Source organism: Phytophthora sojae, assembly GCF_000149755.1.
Source record: "Phytophthora sojae unplaced genomic scaffold PHYSOscaffold_1, whole genome shotgun sequence".
NCBI lineage: Eukaryota > Oomycota > Peronosporomycetes > Peronosporales > Peronosporaceae > Phytophthora > Phytophthora sojae.
The window spans coordinates 4665707-4684750 of NW_009258115.1; the positions used below are offsets into that span (position 1 = coordinate 4665707).

The window sequence follows — 19044 nt, forward strand, 5'->3', positions numbered from 1 at the left end:
CATCATGCACAATAGGCCTGGCAGAACCAGCATGGATAACGGAATCGGAGCATTTCGAGTCACATTGGGTGGCTAACACAAGAATGGGAGGGTGTAGCTGTTGAATGTAAATGAATTGGTGAGGATGACACTGACTGCGCGTAGCTCTCAGCACCGAGTTGCGTGAATGTTGCTTCCGATAATATGCTCGAGGTACTGGTTTTGAGTCGTGCTTATATTTTGCTTGTGCGCATTTTTTAAGATTTTGCTTGCCATGCGAGGAGCGCATCGTGTACACGCACGGATACTGGTACGCCCAGATGCCGCACGTGGTCGCTCCACTGCCCGTGGAGGACAAAGGGCGCTGCACAGCGGGGGACCCGGGTCTCAAGGGGTTCCTGACCAGGATGGACCTGCAGGGCAACATCGCCCACCTTGGCCGCGCCAACTGGGAGCGGCTGTTGAAGCTGAAGGTCCGCCAGCAAGCGGCCCAACGCCGAATGAGCAGGTTCGTGGCGAACAAGAAGTACCGCAAGCGCCACCACCTCGGCCGCCACACAGGCCGAGAGTGGAAGCAGTTCGTGGCAGCTCGTCGCGAGTTCTACACCGTGACGGCCAAGCTGGACAACTACGTGAAGGACCTTCATTACAAGGCAGCTTCACACCTGTGCCACAACACGGACGTGATACTGCTGCCCAAATTCTCGACTTCGTCCATGTTGCGCCCAAGTGCTCCGTGGACGCACGCGTTCAACGACCAGATGAACACGCTGGCCCACTACCAGTTCCGGCGGAGACTGCTGGCGAAGTGCGAGGTGGCGGGCAAGGCCATGGTGCTATGCTCTGAGACGTCGAGCCGCATCTGTGGCCGCTGCTGCCGCCTCTACCTCACACTGCGCAACGAAGATGTATTCCGGTGCCCCCACTGCGGCTTCCTGGCTGGACGAGACGAGAACGCGGCCTATAACATTCTGCGGTTCGTGTGCGCGGGCTCTCTCTCGGTTTACGCAGTGAATGGCGTAGTGCAGTTGTAGTTGGTAGTGTAGTTCTCGGGTTACAGCGAGCATGGCCCCGCCGACGTGAAGCGCTAGGCTTGGCGGGGTGAGCCACCCCCGGGTGGCAGACTGTAACACAGAGCTTAGCAGCTAAGTTTCCTGAGTCGGGGAGACCATCATTTATCGCACGGTGGTTATTTGCGGGGGGTTTTCCGCTCATCAATGTGCCCACAGTTCTTATCGTGCACAATTCTCCTCCAAGGCTGCTTCCGAACCTGACCGTGGCCCTGGAAGAAAAGGATTTTTGTTTTTCGTTGGGTTATTGCTGCTCAGTCCACTCTCAAATACTCACGGCGGTAGCTACTTCACAAAGCCTCAGAATGGTTGTACCGTCAAGGGCCGATAACCATGGTGGGGCTGCAGTGGCCCCAATTCCACCCGACGACACCGCCACGAAGACGATTCTGGTGTCAGACGGGATCGAAGGCAGCACCGGTAACGAAAACAGTCGCGATGATCAGCCGCTTTTGAAGTCTTCGAGTGCTGGTGAAGAGACCTCCAGGAGCGAAGTTGCTGGCAGCTCTGCGGGTGGCAACTCGTCTGCATGGAGCGCGAAGCGGGTGAAAGGACTCGGATTCATCGTGTTCGCAGCTTTCAACTTCAGTGTCGCCTCTGTTTGCGTCAAGTATGCGAGCCATCGCGTGACGTCACACGAGACGGTCTTCTGGAGGATGTTTGTGGCCATGACAATGAACTTTGTAAGCCAATAACTTCCTTCTGTTTGTCCATCAATTTAACAAGCGCACTCATTGTTGCTCGTGTGTAATAGCTATGGTCCCGCTACAAGAAACGGAAACTGGAAGTCGATCCGAAGTATCGCCATTTGCTTTTATTCCGCTGTATCGTTGGCACAATAGGCGTGAACCTGCAGTTCTACGCGATGTCGAAGATGGTGCTAACCGATGCAGTGGTCATCATCTTCTTGAGTCCGATCTTCACCTTCTTTTTGGTATGAGAATGAGCGAAGACATCTGCTACTCACTCGTAGAAACTGATGGCCGCTGTGTGGATTATTCCTGCAGGGAGCTGTGGTATTGAAGGAGACGATCGATCGTATCGACTTCGCGGCAGCCATTACGGCCTTCCTGGGTGCGCTGTTCGTGACAAGGCCAGCTTTTCTCTTCGGAACAGCGGGAGATGCTACGAAGCCTCCCGTATTTGCGGTTCTCTGTGCTCTTGGCGGTGCAATGACGCAAGCGATCGTGTACGTAACGCTGAGAAAACTACACGCGGTGGATCACCTGGCCGCCATTCACTGCTTCTTCGCGTTCGGTACAATCACGTCAATCCTGACAATCCTGTTTGTTGGAGTGGTAAGCTTATCAGCTAAAACTTTAATTCTGCGACTGCTGTACGTACAATCTGACCTGTGTTTGCATATTCAAACAGGCCGTCAAAGTTCCGATGAATCCGAGGTTCTTGTTCTCGGTATTTGGTAGTGGCTTCTTCTCGTTCGTTGGACAGATTTTCCTCACGAAAGGATTTCAGATCGAGAAGGCCGGTATCGCGTCAGTCATGCGCTACTTTGACGTGGTGTTCGTCGTGGTCATGGATATCGCGATATTGGGAGAACGCGTGAACGCTTTGAGCATTGTCGGTGCAGCAATCATCATGAGCGGAGCGTCGCTTATAGTGCTGCGTAAGGCGTACAAGAAGTAGCGCTTTCGTGTCGAACTATTGACGCAAGGCTGACAAACACCATTTGTTTTCATTCGTAGCACCCAACGAGCGTCGTGTGTCTTCTTGGGGTCGGCATTCCACAGGAGCTCACACTAAAGCATTAAAACGGTGCAAATGTCGTTGCCATCATCGGTTACCAGCAGAAAAATGGGCCATCTCATCAAGGGGATTGGAAGAACAAACTGCAAAAACTGAAAATAGAACTCCTATTCTTGCAGTCTTAGGTATCGAGTGTTCCGAGAAGCCTGACGAATGTCATTTAGCGATTGGCACGGGGGTTGGCACTTGCCATTGCCTCGGGGTGCGAGATGGCTCCAAGCAACAGATCGGCCGTAGTGCGGCCACTGCCACCCGATGCCCCACGCAGTATCCCCGACCCGAAAGGAAAAGCTGCAGATGTCGAGAACGAGGACCAGCCGCTGCTGAAATCATCCATCCCAGACGACCCGGTCTCCACGAGTGAAGTGGAGGATGCTGATGTGCCCGTCAAGGCCGTCGAAAACACCCTTTGGAGTATGAAGCGAGCGCAAGGGCTCGGATTCATTGTCTTCGCGGGGTTAAACTTCAGCATCGCATCGATCTGCATCAAGTATGCCAGCCACCGGGTGACATCCCATGAAACAGTCTTCTGGCGGATGATTGTGGCTCTAGTCCTCAATTACGTAAGTGGGTTGGCACCAAGTATTCACGAAAATTTATTAGCTACTCACGTTAATTGCACTGTGTTTTAGGTTTGGGCTCGATACAAGAAGCGAACTCTGGTGGTCGAGCCAAAGTACCGCGGTCTGCTGCTCTTCCGCAGTATCGTGGGAACTGTGGGGGTGAACATTCAGTTCTACGCAATGTCGAAGATGGTTCTGACGGACGCGGTGGTACGCGATAATATTTTAACGGTGAATTCATGTTTACTAACCCTCGCCTGCAATTTCGCTATAGGTGATCATACTCACCAGCCCAATCTTCACCTTCTTTCTCGTACGTTTGTAACGATGGTTCAAACAAAATGCTAGTTAACGTCCGTCTATTTGATCAGGGTGCTGCGGTTCTTGGAGAGAAGATCAATCGAGTTGACCTCCTTGCCGGAATTACGTCATTCATAGGCGTCATGTTCGTGACAAGGCCCGCCTTCCTGTTCCCGACCGAAGTCGTTAGCGCTCAAGCGCCCATGTTGGCGATCTACTGCGCCATCGGTGGTTCGCTGACCTCTGCGGTGGTCTACATCCTGCTGCGACGACTAACCAAAGTGGATCCCTTGATCGCTATCCACTACTTCTTCGTGTTCGGGACATGCACCTCGATCATAACGCTCTTGTTGCTCGGCGTGGTAAGTCAACGACTCATTACGAATTGTACCTGATCTAGTCAACGAGTCACTGATCAAATGCTGGCTATGGCGTGCAGTCCATGACAGTGCCACTTGAGGCGACATTCCTGTTCGCTATCTTTGGTAGCGGCTTCTTCTCCTTCATCGGTCAAGTTTTCATGACCAAGGGATTCCAGCGAGAGAAGGCGGGCATCGCTTCGGTGATGCGCTACTTCGACGTTGTGTTCGTGGTAGCGATGGACGTGCTGATCTTGGGCGAGCACGTGAACATTCTCAGTCTCCTGGGAGCAGGGATCATCATGGCTGGAGTGTCGATGATCGTCCTGCGCCGAGCTCGTGAGAAGGAGTAAGACAGAGTTTAACAGCACACACAGAAGCAAAAGACAGCTATCCAACCCCCCAAAACCAACACGAAGCTTATTAGGTTTTGCTTATTAATCTGTAGCATTCACGACGACGTACCCATATTGCCAGTGCTTGTAGAAGTCGGAATTCAACGGCGGAACTCCAGCAACTTGCTAGTCTTGGGTTCGGCTCGTACGTTTCGTTGTCGCTTCTTGAAGCGTTTCCGCTGCGAATTCTTGCCGCCTTCGTTCGCTTTTCTGTTCGTTCTGGAGCATTGAAGACGAGATTCATATAAAGTAAGTGGGTGCCGACCAGGTCGTTGAGACGGCTGAAGTGAGCGTTTTCCATCGGCCCCAAATAGCAGCTAGCGTGATCCCTCTAGCGAGTATTTGATGCGTGTTCCGATGGTGTTTACACAGGCTCTGGATTGGATGGACGCGATAAGAAATAGCGCAATGCCTGGACTTGAAGACGGCGATCTTGTCTTCATGCGTGGCCGCCGAAACTTTCGATGAATGATGCTCATGGCTCGCTCGTTGCTATAGTTGGTGCTCAACTTGGGCTGAGCCATCGCCAAACCAGTATCACTTCGGAATTATCTGCCACTCGAGTTGGCTCGACAACGTTCTCCGTCGAATGAAGCTTCGACAACCAACTAACAATTGAAGGCGACTCAACAGTGCGCATGCTTCCTCATAGCAGCGCACGTGGACTGGCGGTAGTGACCCCTCTACCGCCCAACCTTGTCAAGAAACCTGTAGGGGATTCCCCAACTACTGGAGATAACGAGACCACCCGTGACGATCTCCCGCTGATGAATTATCAGCTCGACGAGGGCGAGGGCGAGATCGTCACCATCGTTCTCCCGTCGAGCGCCAAAGCGTCCTGGAGCTTGACGAAAGTGAGGGGTCTGGAATACATCGTCATCGCAGCGTTCAACTTCAGCATCGTCTCAGCCTGCGTGAAGTACGCAAGCCACTACGCCAACTCCAACATTATCGTGTTCTGGCGCATGCTGATCGGCTTGGTGATGAATTGCGTACGTACCAGTTGTAACGTTAGAATTCTCCCAGAACTTCACGGATTCACCCGGAATGTTGTTGTTCACAGCTCTGGGTGCGATACAAGAAGGCGAACCTGTTCGTGGGGAGGAAGGATCGATTCTTGCTGTTCTTCCGCTGCTTGGTCGGAACGTCCGGCACCACCTTGTCGTTCTACGCCATGTCGAACATGCCGCTCACGGACGCCGTGGTTATCATCTTCACCTCGCCAATCTTCACCTTCTTCCTGGTACGCCCGCATCGACCCCAAACATCGTTGCAGCTCGAGTCCTAACACTGTGAAATGTGTGCGTAGGCGGCTGTGGTTCTCGGAGAAGCTATCGACTACGTGGATCTCGTCGGCGGAGTCACGTCGTTCGTCGGCGTGCTGTTCGTGACGAGGCCGGCGATCTTGTTCCCGTCGCACGCTTCGGGCAGCAGCGCGCCGTTCCTCGCCATCGTCTGCGCCATGGGGTCGTCTCTGTCGTAGGCCGTCGTGTACATTACGATGCGGAAGATGAAGGACCTCGACAACCTGCTCGTCATCCAGTACTTCCTCATGTTCGGCGCCTGCTACTCGGCCTTCATGCTCTGGGCGCTCGGAGTGGTAAGCTACTGACTGCACTGTAAGAACGGCTTGAGCTCATAGTGCCAATGGTACTAACGCTTCTCCTTTACTGCAGACGCTGGCGCTGCCGACGGAGCCCGGCTTCCTCTTCTCCATCTTCGGCTGCGCCTTCTTCTCGCTCGTGGGCCAGTGGTTCCTAACCAAGGGCTTCCAGACCGTCAAGGCGGGCACGCGTCCGTCATGCGCTACTTCGACGTGGTGTTCGTCATGTGAAACAATTGGCGGGAACCCGGGTACCCATCGGGACCCCGGTTCCCCCAAAACTACCGGTACACATGTATGAGCAAATGCATTGAAGTGTTGGTCTATGACCTACATAGAACGCAGCTGAAGCTCAGTAGGGGAACGGAAGGTTAATTTACCTTCGCCCTCGTCCTGTGTCTCTCCACGAAAATCCAGTCGCTTGCCTGGTGCAGCGGTACAGTGCTTCCCGGTCTCATCGCTATCCTCCTGCTCATGAAAGATAAACTTGGACATGGTAAGGTATGTTATTTGGGTCTATTCAGTACCTGTGGCATATTTTGAGGGTAGTCCTTCATCGACAGCACTTAGATATGAGGGTTTAACTTGCCCCGAGGGTGCCAATATGGAGGCCAAAAATTAAATAAATAATTCGCGATTTGGTCGGTATCATTGGCGGGAACCCGGGTTCCCGCCAATTGTTTCATGTGTCTGGATGTGCAGGTCCTCGGTGAGACCGTGAACATCTACAGCGTGCTCGGTGCCGCTATCATCATCAGCGGAGCCTCCGTCATCGTCATGCGCCAGGCGGTGACCAAGAAGTAACTTGCAGCTTCTTATTTTATAGCAGGTTATCATTACTCGAGAATATAATGCAATTGATCCAGTGTGCATATTAATCCACTCAATAGCCCCTAATATCAGTATGCACGGTCATATCAGGATAGACAGCAAAGTTCAGATTCCAGGTGCGTCAGACACGCAACGAGAGTTGTGCACGATGCGACTCCAGCATTCAGGGTTGTGAAAATCCCCATATTTTTGCATGCATTTGGCGTTAAATTGAGTATAAAAACTAATAAATAGCGCTTAGTCAATGGGTGGATAGGTTTTATGAATATCCCTAAAAAGCCCGACCCCGGATGACTTGGGGTGGGTGGGTGGAATAAATGGTTTATTCCCAATTCGAAAAACCCCATCTCGCACATGATCGCTTCACTGCATAGCGAGCTCAAGTCCACGAGCAGCTCGGGGCCAATAGTGCGTGTGCAAGTGTCGGGCGACGACGAGAGCGTGGCGAACGAGGCCCCAAGTGCCACCGAGTCGAGTCCGTCATTGATCAAAGTCTCAGCGGCTGCGTCATCCACAGAGTACGGCGGCGTGCGAGGCTGGCGCTCGCCGCAGACGCTTGCACTGGGCTACATTGCCTTCGCCGCCTTCAACCTGAGCCTCATGCGCGCCTGCGTCAAGTTCGCTAGTCGCCAGGTGACGTCCCACGAGACGGTCTTGTGGCGCTCGACGGTGGCGTGGCTGCTGAACCTGGCGCTCGTCCACCGCAGAGGCGTCGACCTGGCGGTGGCCCCCAAGCAGCGCAACATGCTCTTCTGGCGCTGCTTCTTCGGCACGTTCGGCATCAGCATCCAGTTCTACGCCATGGCGCAGATGGTGCTCACGGACGCCGTCACCATCATCTTCACCAGCCCCATCGTCACCTTCATGCTCGTACGTCGCTGTTGATTTGGGGTTCTCTGTAGTGTTGGTTACTGACGTTTGTTGTGGTTGTCAGGGCGCGCTGGTGCTAGGAGAAGCGATCGAGCGACTGGACTTGCTGAGCTGCTTGGTGTCGTACGTTGGTGTGGTATTCGTCACCAGGCCGGCGTTCCTGTTCGCGACCGACGAGGAAACGAAGGAGGTGCCACCGCTGGCGATTATTTGCGCGTTGGGCGGGTCCGTCATGCAGGCGTGCTCGTATATTGCAATGCGCCAGCTACGCGAGCTGAATTATGTGGTGATTAACCACTACTTCCTGCTCTTCGGGCTGCTTTATGCGCTGGTGACGCTGTGGTATTTCGACGTGGTGAGCGAGCGTGTTTGTTGTGATCTGGAGGAGGAACTGGACTTTATTTAATATCTCTGACGTGCTATTTTGCAGACCTTCACCATGCCCAATAACGTTCCTCTCATGGCCGCGCTGTTCGGAAGTGGCGTCTTTGCTTTTGTGGGCCAAGTCTTCCTGACCATGGGCTTCCAGCAGTCCAAGGCTGGCATCGCGTCCGTAATGCGATACCTGGACGTCGTCTTCGTGCTCATTTGGGACATCGTTCTACTCGATGAGCACGTCAGCATGTACAGCGTAATCGGAGCCGCCATTATCATCGCAAGCGCTTCATTCATCGTTCTGCCCAAAAAGTCTGGAAGCAAGACCAAACCCAAAACGGTCGAGTGGTAAATCTGAGGATGGCATCGTAGCTGTCTCTAAGTTATCTATGCGTTTGACAGCACCAAAATGAAATGACGATGATACTGTACTAGCAAAGACACCAGTGTATTCGTCTCGCAATACCTTGGGAAGCTTTAATGCGCAACTGGAAGTTGACAGCCGGACACGTGCTTGCCATCTTTGACTCACTGCAGGAGACACGGCTCCATAAATTTACAAATACCTAGCACTGGGTGTATCTATCGCTCGCGTACCAGTCGGATGACTTGCACGACATCAGAAACGAAAGAAGAGGGCATACACGCTGCACGTTCGAAGTATGCAGCATGCGTCCTCTCTCCTTACACAACGGATTTGGAGGTCCACTGGGGTTCTCGCGACACGCTGCCGTAGCTGGCGCCCCACCTGTCGCTGCCGTCGGACGGCGACAAGATCGGGTTCGAGCGCGGGGTCATGGACTGACGCATGGTAAGCTTATAATCCGGGTACTCCTCCATCTGCAGCACCGGCACGCGCCACTTGGCCATCACGTCGGGCGTCCAGACAAACACAAACACGCCAACACAGAAGGCGGCGATGATGTGGCCACAGAAGGCTGCTGGCACCATGCAGAACGGTGCGGCGCCGGCGTCCGGGATGATCCTCGTCCAGAGCACGTAGACGTTGTAGATGGGCAGCAGCACGCGGGCCACGAACCAGCACACGTAGGTCAGGTAGAAGAAGAACTCGTGCGCCTTGCTCTTGCCGTAGCCCAACTGCTCCATGAAGGTGGTGATGTTGAGCGGGATGACGGCGAACTCGACCATGAGGAAGAGCTGCAGCAGGTACAGGTCCATGTCGCAGCCAGAGTGCATCGTGTAGATCAGGTACGGCAGTCTGCACCAGCATCAAATCGCCATAAATTAGACCATGAGCGACTCAAGTGACGCAATACCGGGACTGGCAATGACGTACGCAGCCACGACGTGGTGCACCACAAAGACCCGCCAGAGCGGCACCTGCCACAGCACGAGCACGAACAGGTCGAACAGGAAGTAGCCGCACGCTGCAGAGTCCACAGCAGCAATGAGTCAGTCGACATGGATACACAGCAGCACCGCTGGAATATGTTACTACAGCAGCCGTACAGAAGGAGAAGAGCGTGGAGGCGAGGTACATGGGCGCCTCCTTGGTGGGCAGCAGGTCTTCGTCCCAGCGCTGCGTCACGAAGCTGTACGTCATGCCCGAGGCGATCACCAGCGCGTGGATGGTCGAGTTCACTCTGCAGCATTAGGAAGGAAGAGAGAGAGAAAGAGAGAGAGAGTTAGATACTGTACATCGACGCACGCCTTGATAGGCATCGATCGATGGACGCGCACCGAGAGCACCAGTCGCCCTGCTCCGGGATGGAGAAGTCCCGGTAGACCTTGAGGAAGCGGTCGGACAGGCGGTTGGCCACGTGGAACACCAGCGCGAAGAAGCACATGGAGCCCAGCAGCACGTGCATGCTGTGCATGGCGTTCATGGTCTCCATCAATCGGTCGGGAAGAGCTCTCGCGCGTGCTCAGCCTGTCGGCGAATGGCGGCACGCACCAGCACCAGCTGCGCGCTGCGTATCAGTTGTGCGGGAATTGAGGCAGTCGGCGCTTTGCACCCCATTTGACCCAAATTTTGGGGCGAAAGTGAAGTGGGCGATAGAAAACGGGCCCCTGACTCTTCGCCAGCCAATCAGATCGGTGATAAGAGCAGGACGAGGCAAGGATGTGCGGCGGTTTTGGGAGAGGTACCGCCACAAAGTACGTCAGTAGATGGTACTATGTATTATTAAATGACAAAAGGTGGGTTGAATTATGGTGCTCAAAATGGTAATGAGATCGACCAATATTTCATTTGGGCTATTTTTCTTGAAGAACCGATTTCTGCACAAAAAGCGCAAAATGAACGTGGCGGGCAGTCACAGAAAGCATCGAGTGCGGATGCAGTGCTTCAGTTGGAGGGGCAGCAACACCGCGCCAACAAATAAAACAGCATCGACATCGACAAAGTCCATTGCTTACCGGAAGACAGTTTGGCCAAATGACGGTTGTCACTAACTTACCTGAGTTTTCTGGACACCTCGAAGTGTCCGTGTCGGCCTTCGTTCTCACAATGCAATAGCTCCTGAGAGCATAGTTCCAGAAAGCTGGACGCTTTACAAGCAAATTACAACCGGTTCTGGGACTATTATTGCTTCAAGCAGGTAGCAAGTAGGCTTGCATTATCGAACGCGGCGCAAAATGGGGCTAACATTATGGAGATACAGAAGCGATACATGTAGCAATTAGAACGGCACCGATGGAGCACTCGTTCGGTCCAAAAACACGCTGTTGAACTTCATGGAAAGCCTTTCGTGTCGTGGAAACAAATGGAGCGCTATCGGGTAGAATGCCACAAGGTGTGAAGGTACCAAGTGGTTGTTGACGAACTTTGGTCAGGTCTCGCAGTTGAAATTGACTTTCTGAATGCAGATTCATCGACTAGAGATTGAGTACCGTAACAAAGTCCAGCCTGTAGCCCAACACAGGCGGTGCGGTGCGGTGGGCGACTCATTAGCACTTCGGACTGACTCAATTCGATATCAATGACTTCGACTACACTTGTAACCTTATAAATCAAATTTAACGGGGCAAACTGTATTACTCAAAATTCAGCAATCATACTCATGGCAATCATACTCATGATTCGTTTGAGTAAGTTCATATTCGAAAGTTTGGCGATCTTCCATCGGTTCAACTTCATCGATGGCACTGAGGATTGACGGCGGACTTGACACCGAAACTCTTTGTCTACCTTATCAAGCACATTGGTCCTGGAACAAGGTTGTGCTATTCATTGAACGTCCACTTTGAATATGAAAACACCTACACGTACGCTTCAACATCGGGCCGCTCTCCCATCTCTAGCTCCCTACGGACACGCGCACTCACAGTTCTCCGAGAACTCCTTTCCGTTCGGGTCCTCGGGCACGTCCAGCGTCGGGTTGCGGTCGAAGAAGCCGTCGGGGCGGAAGCTGAAGCCGGCGTAGTCCACGGGCATGACCGGCCAGTCCTCGACGCGAGGGAAGTGCGTGAGGCCGAACGTGTGCCAGACCACGATGTCCTCGCCGTCCACCGACCGGTTGGCCTTGGCGTACGCCGGCAGACCCGAGTAGCCCGGGTGCTGGTTGGGCGTGTAGCCGGCGGCCCACATCTCGTCGCGCGCGTACTGCGTGACCCACAGGTGCTTGATGGCGTACTGCGCGCGCTTGTTGATGGAGCTGTCGTCCGCCGCCAGCAGCAGCGGAGCGCCCTCGGGGTACAGCACGTAGCCCGTGGGCCGGCCCAAGCGGTTCAGCTTCTCGCTCGAGGCGATCAGCCAGGCCCGGCCCAGCTTGTTGTCGGCCTCGCGCTGGGCGTCGCTCTCGCGCTCCAGACGCGTGGCCACCCGCTTGAAGGCGTTGCCCACGGGGTTCTCGGGGCTGATCGGCAGGCGCTGCACCTCGAGCTCGTCGACGTGGCACTTGTTGCCGTCGATGGCCACGTCCAGGCGGGCGGCGAACAGGTGCTGGTGGCACGGCGCGCCGAGGCTGTGAGGTACCAGCGGTACCAGCGCCACCAAGCAGTGCTCCGCGGTCGCAGGCGAAGCTCGCCAGCACAGAAACCGCTGCGACTGTGGGAGGTCGCTACCTCTCGTTGCCCCGCGCGGCAGCGGTTAGCAACTGACAGACGCAGCACATTAGCAGCTTCAGCAGCAGCAACAGCACCTACCAGCATAGCAAAGCATAGGTCGGTTAGGAAACTCCTTCAACACGAGCAAGGGTCCCAAGGCGGCGGCGCCGAGCTGCGCAGCAGCTCGGCACTCACTTCCGCATTCTCCAGCTGGAGCACAACCAGCTCCGCCGCCTTGGTTGTTCCCGCCACGGCATTCTGCCAAGGCAACCTCAGTCTCCTACCTTCCGTTCGTCTTCTGCCCGCACCTTCGTGCTGAGATCAACTCTGCTACGCCTACAGCTCTGCAGACAGCAAGTACACGACTTTCAGCACCTCTCAGAGGCGAGGCGCCATCTCGGTGGCGAAGTCGTACTCGCCTCGGGCCGGCCCGACGAGAAGACGATACCTTGCACTCGAGCTCGATCTTGCCGTCCAGGTAGAAGTACCAGTAGAAGCCGTAGTCGTAGTTGCCCACCGTCACGAAGAAGGAGATGACCAGCCGGCGCTGCCGACGCACCGTGCCCTTGTTCGTGACGAAGTCCGTGTGCTTCCAGAGCGTGCCGAAGTCCTCCTCGTGGATGCAGATGGCGTTCTTGAGCAGCATGGGCTCGCCGAAGGCGTTGGCCACCGTGGCGTCCAGGTACTGGATCTTGCCCAGGCAGTCGCAGCCGAGCACGAGGCAGTTGGCCAGCCGCCCGAACTGGTACTCGCCCGCGTCGAAGTAGTTCTGCCACTCGTGCGTGGGCTGCGGCTCGCCGTAGGGCACCACCATCTCCGAGATGGCCGCGCGGTTGAGGATCGGCCGCTTGGTGCCGCGGTCGGAGAACGAGACGTCGTGCAGCGTGAGGCCCTCGCGGCCGTTGAAGCCGATGCGCACCTCCCAGTTCTGCCACTTGAGCACGTGGTTCTCGACCGTGAAGCTCGCGCCCTCGGGCTGCGTGATGCGGAGCGGCTTCATGTCCGTGCGCATGGGGCCGGACAGCTCCGGGGAGAGGTAGTCGCCCGACTCCATCGGTACGTGGTCATAGCCCGTGTCAACGAGGCGGAGCACGCGCTGGTTGGTGAGGTCGACGTGAGCGACGACGCCGTCGATCGGGTGGGCGAACATGGAGTGCGTGTTCTCACTCGCCAGGAAGCTCAGCACGCGGATCATCCGGCGACCGACTTCTTCCTCGTAGCCGAACACTCCAGTCGACAGCGGGAGGTGACGAACAATGCTGAGGTCGGTGATGCCGCGCTTGGCCAGAGCGGCAACGTAGCCCGGGTCAGCCATGGTGATGGTTCCCGCCAAAACGAAGTCTTCATCAAGAATCGGCCCCCAGCCGTCGGTGGCCGGGTTGAGCTGGCGGTTGTGAATGACCTTATGGGCCGGCACGTTCACGACCATTTCGCGCGCCACGTTCGTCGTCTTGTCCAGCACCAGCACGCCGATCTCACGAGGGACGTCCTCGCCGGCCTTCCAGCCGTCGAGCGTCTTGTGGTCAGGCTCGCGCAGCATCACATACGAGTAGCGGAAGTTGGGGCCGGCGTAGCCAGCCTCGCCGACGAGCTCTGCACTTCCGCAGCGGTGAGAGGGTCGAGCGGGTGGATGGCCATGCCACTGAGCTGGGGGGTGTTGGCGTGGGAGCACATCTCGAATCGTGGAGGAGGTGGCGGGCGTGTAGGAAATCCGAAAGTGAGTCGTGAAGTGGAGCTGGATGCGCGTGAGCCCCATTAGCCGCATTCGAAGCTCGAAGCCCAATAGAACGAAGATACACTGCAGTCAATGCAGCTACAGTGCATCGAGCGGAGGTGTTGGTTTACCAGCTCCCGTGGACGAGCATGAGAGCAATGAGCGAGCTCCGGTAGATTACCAGGCACCGGAAGCGTACCACAATCGGCCCGAGGACACTTTTGCCAGTCGACGAGCGCGTCGTCGGCACCACAGAGCCGGGCGGAGCGACAGAACCGCTGCGAAGCAGGTCGATGTTGAAGTTGCCTTGACACAGGCGTGTCCTGGCAGGAACGGAATGGGGGGGGGGGTCTGCAGAGGGAGCAGTGAAGGATCGATCCAGGTGGCGTCGGACATGGCATCGGGAGGACTCTCAAGCCAATCTTTGGCGCCGTCTTGTGGTGAGCCAGCATTACCAGGGCTTAAAACCGTACCATCAACTTTCCGCCGGGCTGCTTCGAGTGACTTGAGAACATGAGGTGAGTCACCTCGGGTGACAGAGGAAAAGTAAGAGCACTTACGCTGCAGCATAGCAACGTGGCTGTAATCGAGTTGTTGCTTGGAGGCTCCGCGCAAGCCTCAACGATGGACGTGTCCAAGGTTCACTTGAGGTCTATATGAACCTCGAACTCGAATCTATCAACCACTTCGACCAGCACAACTCGCCCGATTCCAGCAGGAGTGAACCATCACTAATCCAATCGAGCTAATCATGCCGAAGACGCAACAAGTTCGGCAGCTAAGCCGCGAGCGCTGCACCTATGCTGCCGTTTAACACCAAGATGGCTACAATTGCAGGCCCAGCCTCCAATTTGTTCATGTAGCCACTTCCCTCACACACTAAGGCAGCGTCCCGAGTCGATTTGCGATGCAATCCCAGGACTTGTTTCTGGCCCTTCAACGCATCTCGATCGCATCACCAGTGCCATGGTCTCCGATGTTCTACCTCGATATCGTATTGATCTTAGATCTGGCTTGCTGCCGATGCGTCTTGCTCCGAAAGTACAGCAGTATCCACAGTCTGCAGCGGTAACTCCTTCGGCAGCATCACGGGTAGAAATCTCTATGAATTCTGTATCGAGGAAATGCTCAACGCTGATGGTCCTTGTCGTACCTGCCTTCGAGGTTAAAGCTTCAATCGCTGCATGGAGTGCCTAGATAGGACTTGAGAGTCACCGAGTTCAGTTTTCAGGGCTGCGTCCATCGTGACGCAGCTCAACCTGCCAATCCGGTCCAATCGAAACAAGAGTGACGCACAGCGACGCTCACTAGCAGAGGTTGAAGCCAACTCGAGAGCCTGAAGAGTTGCAATTGTTAAAACGTTGCGGTGCTCAATAGCCCCGCCTCAACATTATGTTTGATCACCCGTAATTGTCCGCTCTCACTTTCCAATTAGCAGGCGATCGCTTCAATCACTTGTCCACAATGGCGTCACCAGCCGTACATCCATCGGTCGACGGTCTTCTCGCCACCGAAAACGAGAGTCATCGGTATGCCAAGACACCGCACTTGTGGGCCCTCGGTGTCGGTACTGTCATCGGCGGTGAATTCTACGGATGGCAGTCGTCGCTGATCGCGGGCTTCAACGGACTCCTCGTCATTCTGGCGTTCGTGACGGTGCTCTACACGCTGCTCACCTTCTCCATAGCCGAGATGTCGGCCTCGATCCCGTCGGGTGGTGGCCCGTACGTGTTTTCACTACACGGAATCGGCCCCAGGGCTGCCTACTTTGCAGGGCTGGCTGAGACGGTCAGGTATCGCCACGGTCGCGACCACTTTTTACAGCATTTTCCTGTACCTGGACGCACTGTTCGGTCTAGACACCAACTACGGCCCGCTATGGTGGATCGGCTTCAACGTCATCTTCATCTCGCTCAACATCATGGGGGTCGAGGCCACGTTTCGAGTGCAAGTTTTCGCTACGATGCTGTCCACCGCGATGCTCGCGATCTTTTACTGCGGCTCCTTCAGTCAATTGGACTACACGACGTGGGTCGTGGACCAGAATTGGGAGTGGACGACATGGAGCGACTCGATCCAAGGCCTTTCGTTTGCGTTGTGGTTCTACTTCGGTATTGAGGAGATGCCCCTCGCTGTGGATGAGACTATTGAGCCCGAAAAGAACATGCCGCGCGGAATTATTTGGTCCATGGTGACGCTCGTGATCTTGGCTGTTCTCACAATGGTATGCCAGTGCCTGATCTACCCGGGAGCTGCCGCCATGTATGAAACCACAGCTCCGTTGGTGACGGGGTACAAGAGCGTGTTCGGCGACAACAGCACCACCGCCGGGTTCATGTGGCTCACCGTGATCGGTATCATCTCCAGTACGCACTCCTTTGTGTACTGCATGAGCCGCTTGCTGTACGCCATCGCGTCGGACGGATACTTGCCGCAGTTCCTCACGAAAGTGCACCCCACCCGTGGATCCGCGTACGCTGCGCTGATCACTGGAGGTGTCGTGAACCAGATCCTCGCCATCAGCCTGTTCTACATCGTCGAAATTGTGGACTTGGGGAGTGTGCTCATCAACCTCGCGCTGCTCGGAGCGCTGATCTCGTACTCGTTCCAGTTGGTGTCGTTCATTATGCTGCGCATCAACCAACCGGATGTCCGCGGCCAAACCGCAGCCCCTTCGGTATTGCTGGTGCTGTGGTCTGCTTGTTCTTGTGCCTCGTGTGCTTCGCTGCCATCATCTACAGCGGCACGTCGAGCAACAACTTTCTCAGCGCCGTCATCACTGCCGTCATCTTGTTCGCCGTTGGCACGGGCCACTACTACAAGTCGGTTCTCCCGCGCCTGAACAGCGAGAGGTTCAACCAAATCTCGCCCAGGCCGTCCAAGAGTCTGCGGCAGAACCTCATGAGCATCCGGAGCAACGTGTAAGAAGTCCAGTATTTTTCTAGCAGAAGCTGTGTGCTTTGCTATGCATAACATTCAATGAATCAGGCAATTGTTTAAAGCTCGTAGTAGCCGAAACTTTCCAGTACAAGATGAAACAGCCCTTGTGCTTGCCTCTCTCTACCAGTGACTAATACACTCCACTCGAAATCCGCACCAATTGTTCACATTCTTCGCGGTTAACTGCGCAGTCCGCCGTCGAATTGTCGACAGTCGCTGGATCACAATGAAGCGGAGCGCAGTTTAGTCTTGAGTGGTTCCTGCACCAAGCCTAAGTCCAATGGTTTTGTCTAATAACAGCCTCTCTCAAAATATGCGCGTTTCTCTACTTTTGGCCTCCGGAGATTTGTGCTCCGCTTTCAAGACGAAAGTGGGGTTCAAAGACCAAGGCGGGAACGCAACCACAAAGCATTGAGGATGGACCGGTTAACGAACTCGCATCATCTCGTGGATCCGATTCGCAATGTTGATGATTCGCTAAAGGCGCTACTTGGCTGCAACGGCGACTGGGGTATCTGGAGTGTCATCCCCTCTGCAAACTTACTCAGTCAGCTCATATGAAAGAAAATAAGAAATCTAGTCAACCTTTTTTTCTGGGAAAGTGCCAAGATGGTGGTGGACGAGAACTACGCAGACGCAACGCCCAAGTGAGCGACCTGCAGTCTGCAATCTTCCACGATCGACGGTACCGCGAGAGGGTTTCAAGTCCACCGAGCTGCTTGCAGCTCCGCTTGGTATGGAAAACGACCGGGGGGTGGCTGAATGACGACAATATCAATGCAGTGCTAGCAGGGGAAATTGACCCTGCGTATATCACGCTATCTCCATCTCGGCGTGTCTTCGACGACGACGGAGGGTACTTGAACACGGACTGGAGTCCAAGCGATGAAAAAATCAACATTTTGGTGGAGATTCCGAAGCTGGCTAAAAGTCGCTGGCTTTACCTAAGCCTCTTCGCCTACGTTATTGCGGTCTGCAGGTTCCTGTCCGCCATGTTCGAATTGAAGAGCGACACCCAGCTGCCTATCTTCAGCTTAATTGTCTTCCTCGCCTGCCTCAGCGTTAATGTGGTTGCCCTCATCATCCCGGTTAGTTTTATCCCTCGCATCGTCGAGTTTGCTCAAGGAGCAAATTGGGTTAGCTCAACAGGACCCAGCGATCCACGCGAAAGAGTCAACCTGAGCGACAAGAACACACTGCCTACATACTCCTTGAGCTCATCAAAAGTGAAGTTCAAAGGTTCAATCCCAAGCATCGGACTCTAGGAAATTTAGCGTTGCTCGTCACCAGATATGTGGGAGTTGACACATAAGACACAAACAGCATGAATCGAATGTTGCTCTCAGTACTGATACGAACTTCCTCAACCACGAAATAGACAATTTGCTCCTCTGAAGTCCGCTGCATGGCGTCTCCACACGTCGCACCAAACTTTAGCTTGAACCAGGACTCAAATGTGGCCGTCTCGGGCACTCCCACCTTTGAAGAGCTGAGAACCAGGTCATCTCGGCTTCTGGTCACCAACACGCGACGAACTGAATCCGCTAAGGTCGTTTTACCCGTCATCGGTGGACTTCTGACGAGCACGACTCCGATCGAGAAGATCGATCAGGGAGAAGCGGTTTAAAGGCTTTAATTGTCTTCAAAGGGATACTCTGTCAACGATTTAGTCGTGCTTTCAACTGCCGACCGGCAATCACATCGGGATTTGTGCGGCAGCTATCGACGAACTGAATCAGATCTACGACTCCTACGAGAAAAGCTACGCGTTGCCCCCGTCAGCGAATTCTGGATTCATTTGGTAGAGCAAGGTTCTGTGCACCATGACCACACCGACATCACCTTGTTCGAGGCTCTAAACGGCACACGTGCAGTGAAGATCTTGAACAAATTGGTCCCGGCAGTGCTCGAGGTTCTAAAGCGTTTTCTCTATAAAGCGGTCGACCCACTAGACAGCGTTGTCAAGAGATGCATCCGTACTGACGTTCTTGTCGAGACTTTGAGGGGAATATCGAGCTTCCGGTACCGGTCATACGGCAATATATTGCCGCTAAATGCTTCAGCTATATCCATCGGGCACACCATCGCCCGGCAAACCTACAGGATCTGATTGTGCGCACGATCCGAGCCATCGACTATGACAAGATCCGCAAGGCATTCGGAAGCAGCTTGTCCGCTGGTATTCCATTGGAGCGGGCGTGACACATGGCGTTTTACTTTGCTGCATACCGCTGCGCGCCGCGCGACATTTGGTGGTCTCTGCGGACGTTGGT

General features: G+C 54.8%; 8 protein-coding genes across 8 annotated transcripts; 6 read left to right on the top strand and 2 right to left on the bottom strand.

Annotated features, from left to right (window-relative positions):
- Window positions 1-569: 569 nt before the first annotated feature.
- PHYSODRAFT_379213 (hypothetical protein) lies at window positions 570-953 on the top strand (the record flags this gene model as incomplete). Its single annotated transcript, XM_009516799.1, has 1 exon — window positions 570-953. A coding segment is annotated over one exon (384 nt), but the record flags the coding sequence as incomplete, so codon positions are not given.
- Window positions 954-1354: 401 nt separating this feature from the next.
- On the top strand, window positions 1355-2693 carry PHYSODRAFT_473735 (hypothetical protein; the record flags this gene model as incomplete). Its single annotated transcript, XM_009516800.1, has 4 exons — window positions 1355-1732; window positions 1804-1983; window positions 2057-2347; window positions 2424-2693. 4 exons carry the CDS (start codon window positions 1355-1357, stop codon window positions 2691-2693), a joined length of 1119 nt encoding a protein of 372 aa, XP_009515095.1.
- Window positions 2694-3022: 329 nt separating this feature from the next.
- Window positions 3023-4388, top strand: PHYSODRAFT_468827 (hypothetical protein; the record flags this gene model as incomplete). Its single annotated transcript, XM_009516801.1, has 6 exons — window positions 3023-3163; window positions 3236-3376; window positions 3446-3586; window positions 3651-3689; window positions 3748-4038; window positions 4116-4388. The coding sequence occupies 6 exons, from the start codon at window positions 3023-3025 to the stop codon at window positions 4386-4388; spliced, it is 1026 nt and encodes a 341-aa protein (XP_009515096.1).
- A 3076-nt stretch (window positions 4389-7464) lies between these two features.
- PHYSODRAFT_477922 (hypothetical protein) lies at window positions 7465-8140 on the top strand (the record flags this gene model as incomplete). The annotated part of the gene is made up of 2 exons (XM_009516802.1): window positions 7465-7734; window positions 7799-8140. The coding sequence occupies 2 exons, from the start codon at window positions 7465-7467 to the stop codon at window positions 8138-8140; spliced, it is 612 nt and encodes a 203-aa protein (XP_009515097.1).
- Window positions 8141-8155: 15 nt separating this feature from the next.
- Window positions 8156-8461, top strand: PHYSODRAFT_472882 (hypothetical protein; the record flags this gene model as incomplete). Its single annotated transcript, XM_009516803.1, has 1 exon — window positions 8156-8461. A coding segment is annotated over one exon (306 nt), but the record flags the coding sequence as incomplete, so codon positions are not given.
- A 332-nt stretch (window positions 8462-8793) lies between these two features.
- PHYSODRAFT_473205 (hypothetical protein) lies at window positions 8794-9435 on the bottom strand (the record flags this gene model as incomplete). The annotated part of the gene is made up of 2 exons (XM_009516804.1): window positions 8794-9328; window positions 9407-9435. Coding segments are annotated over 2 exons (564 nt in total), but the record flags the coding sequence as incomplete, so codon positions are not given.
- A 1845-nt stretch (window positions 9436-11280) lies between these two features.
- Window positions 11281-13711, bottom strand: PHYSODRAFT_539188 (hypothetical protein). Its single transcript, XM_009516805.1, has 2 exons — window positions 12533-13711; window positions 11281-12073 (listed from the first exon to the last, which is right to left on the bottom strand). The coding sequence occupies exons 1-2, from the start codon at window positions 13655-13657 to the stop codon at window positions 11378-11380; spliced, it is 1821 nt and encodes a 606-aa protein (XP_009515100.1). The 5' UTR covers window positions 13658-13711; the 3' UTR covers window positions 11281-11377.
- A 1584-nt stretch (window positions 13712-15295) lies between these two features.
- PHYSODRAFT_247643 (amino acid/polyamine transporter) lies at window positions 15296-16756 on the top strand (the record flags this gene model as incomplete). The annotated part of the gene is made up of 3 exons (XM_009516806.1): window positions 15296-15555; window positions 15656-16525; window positions 16573-16756. 3 exons carry the CDS (start codon window positions 15296-15298, stop codon window positions 16754-16756), a joined length of 1314 nt encoding a protein of 437 aa, XP_009515101.1.
- Window positions 16757-19044: the final 2288 nt, after the last annotated feature.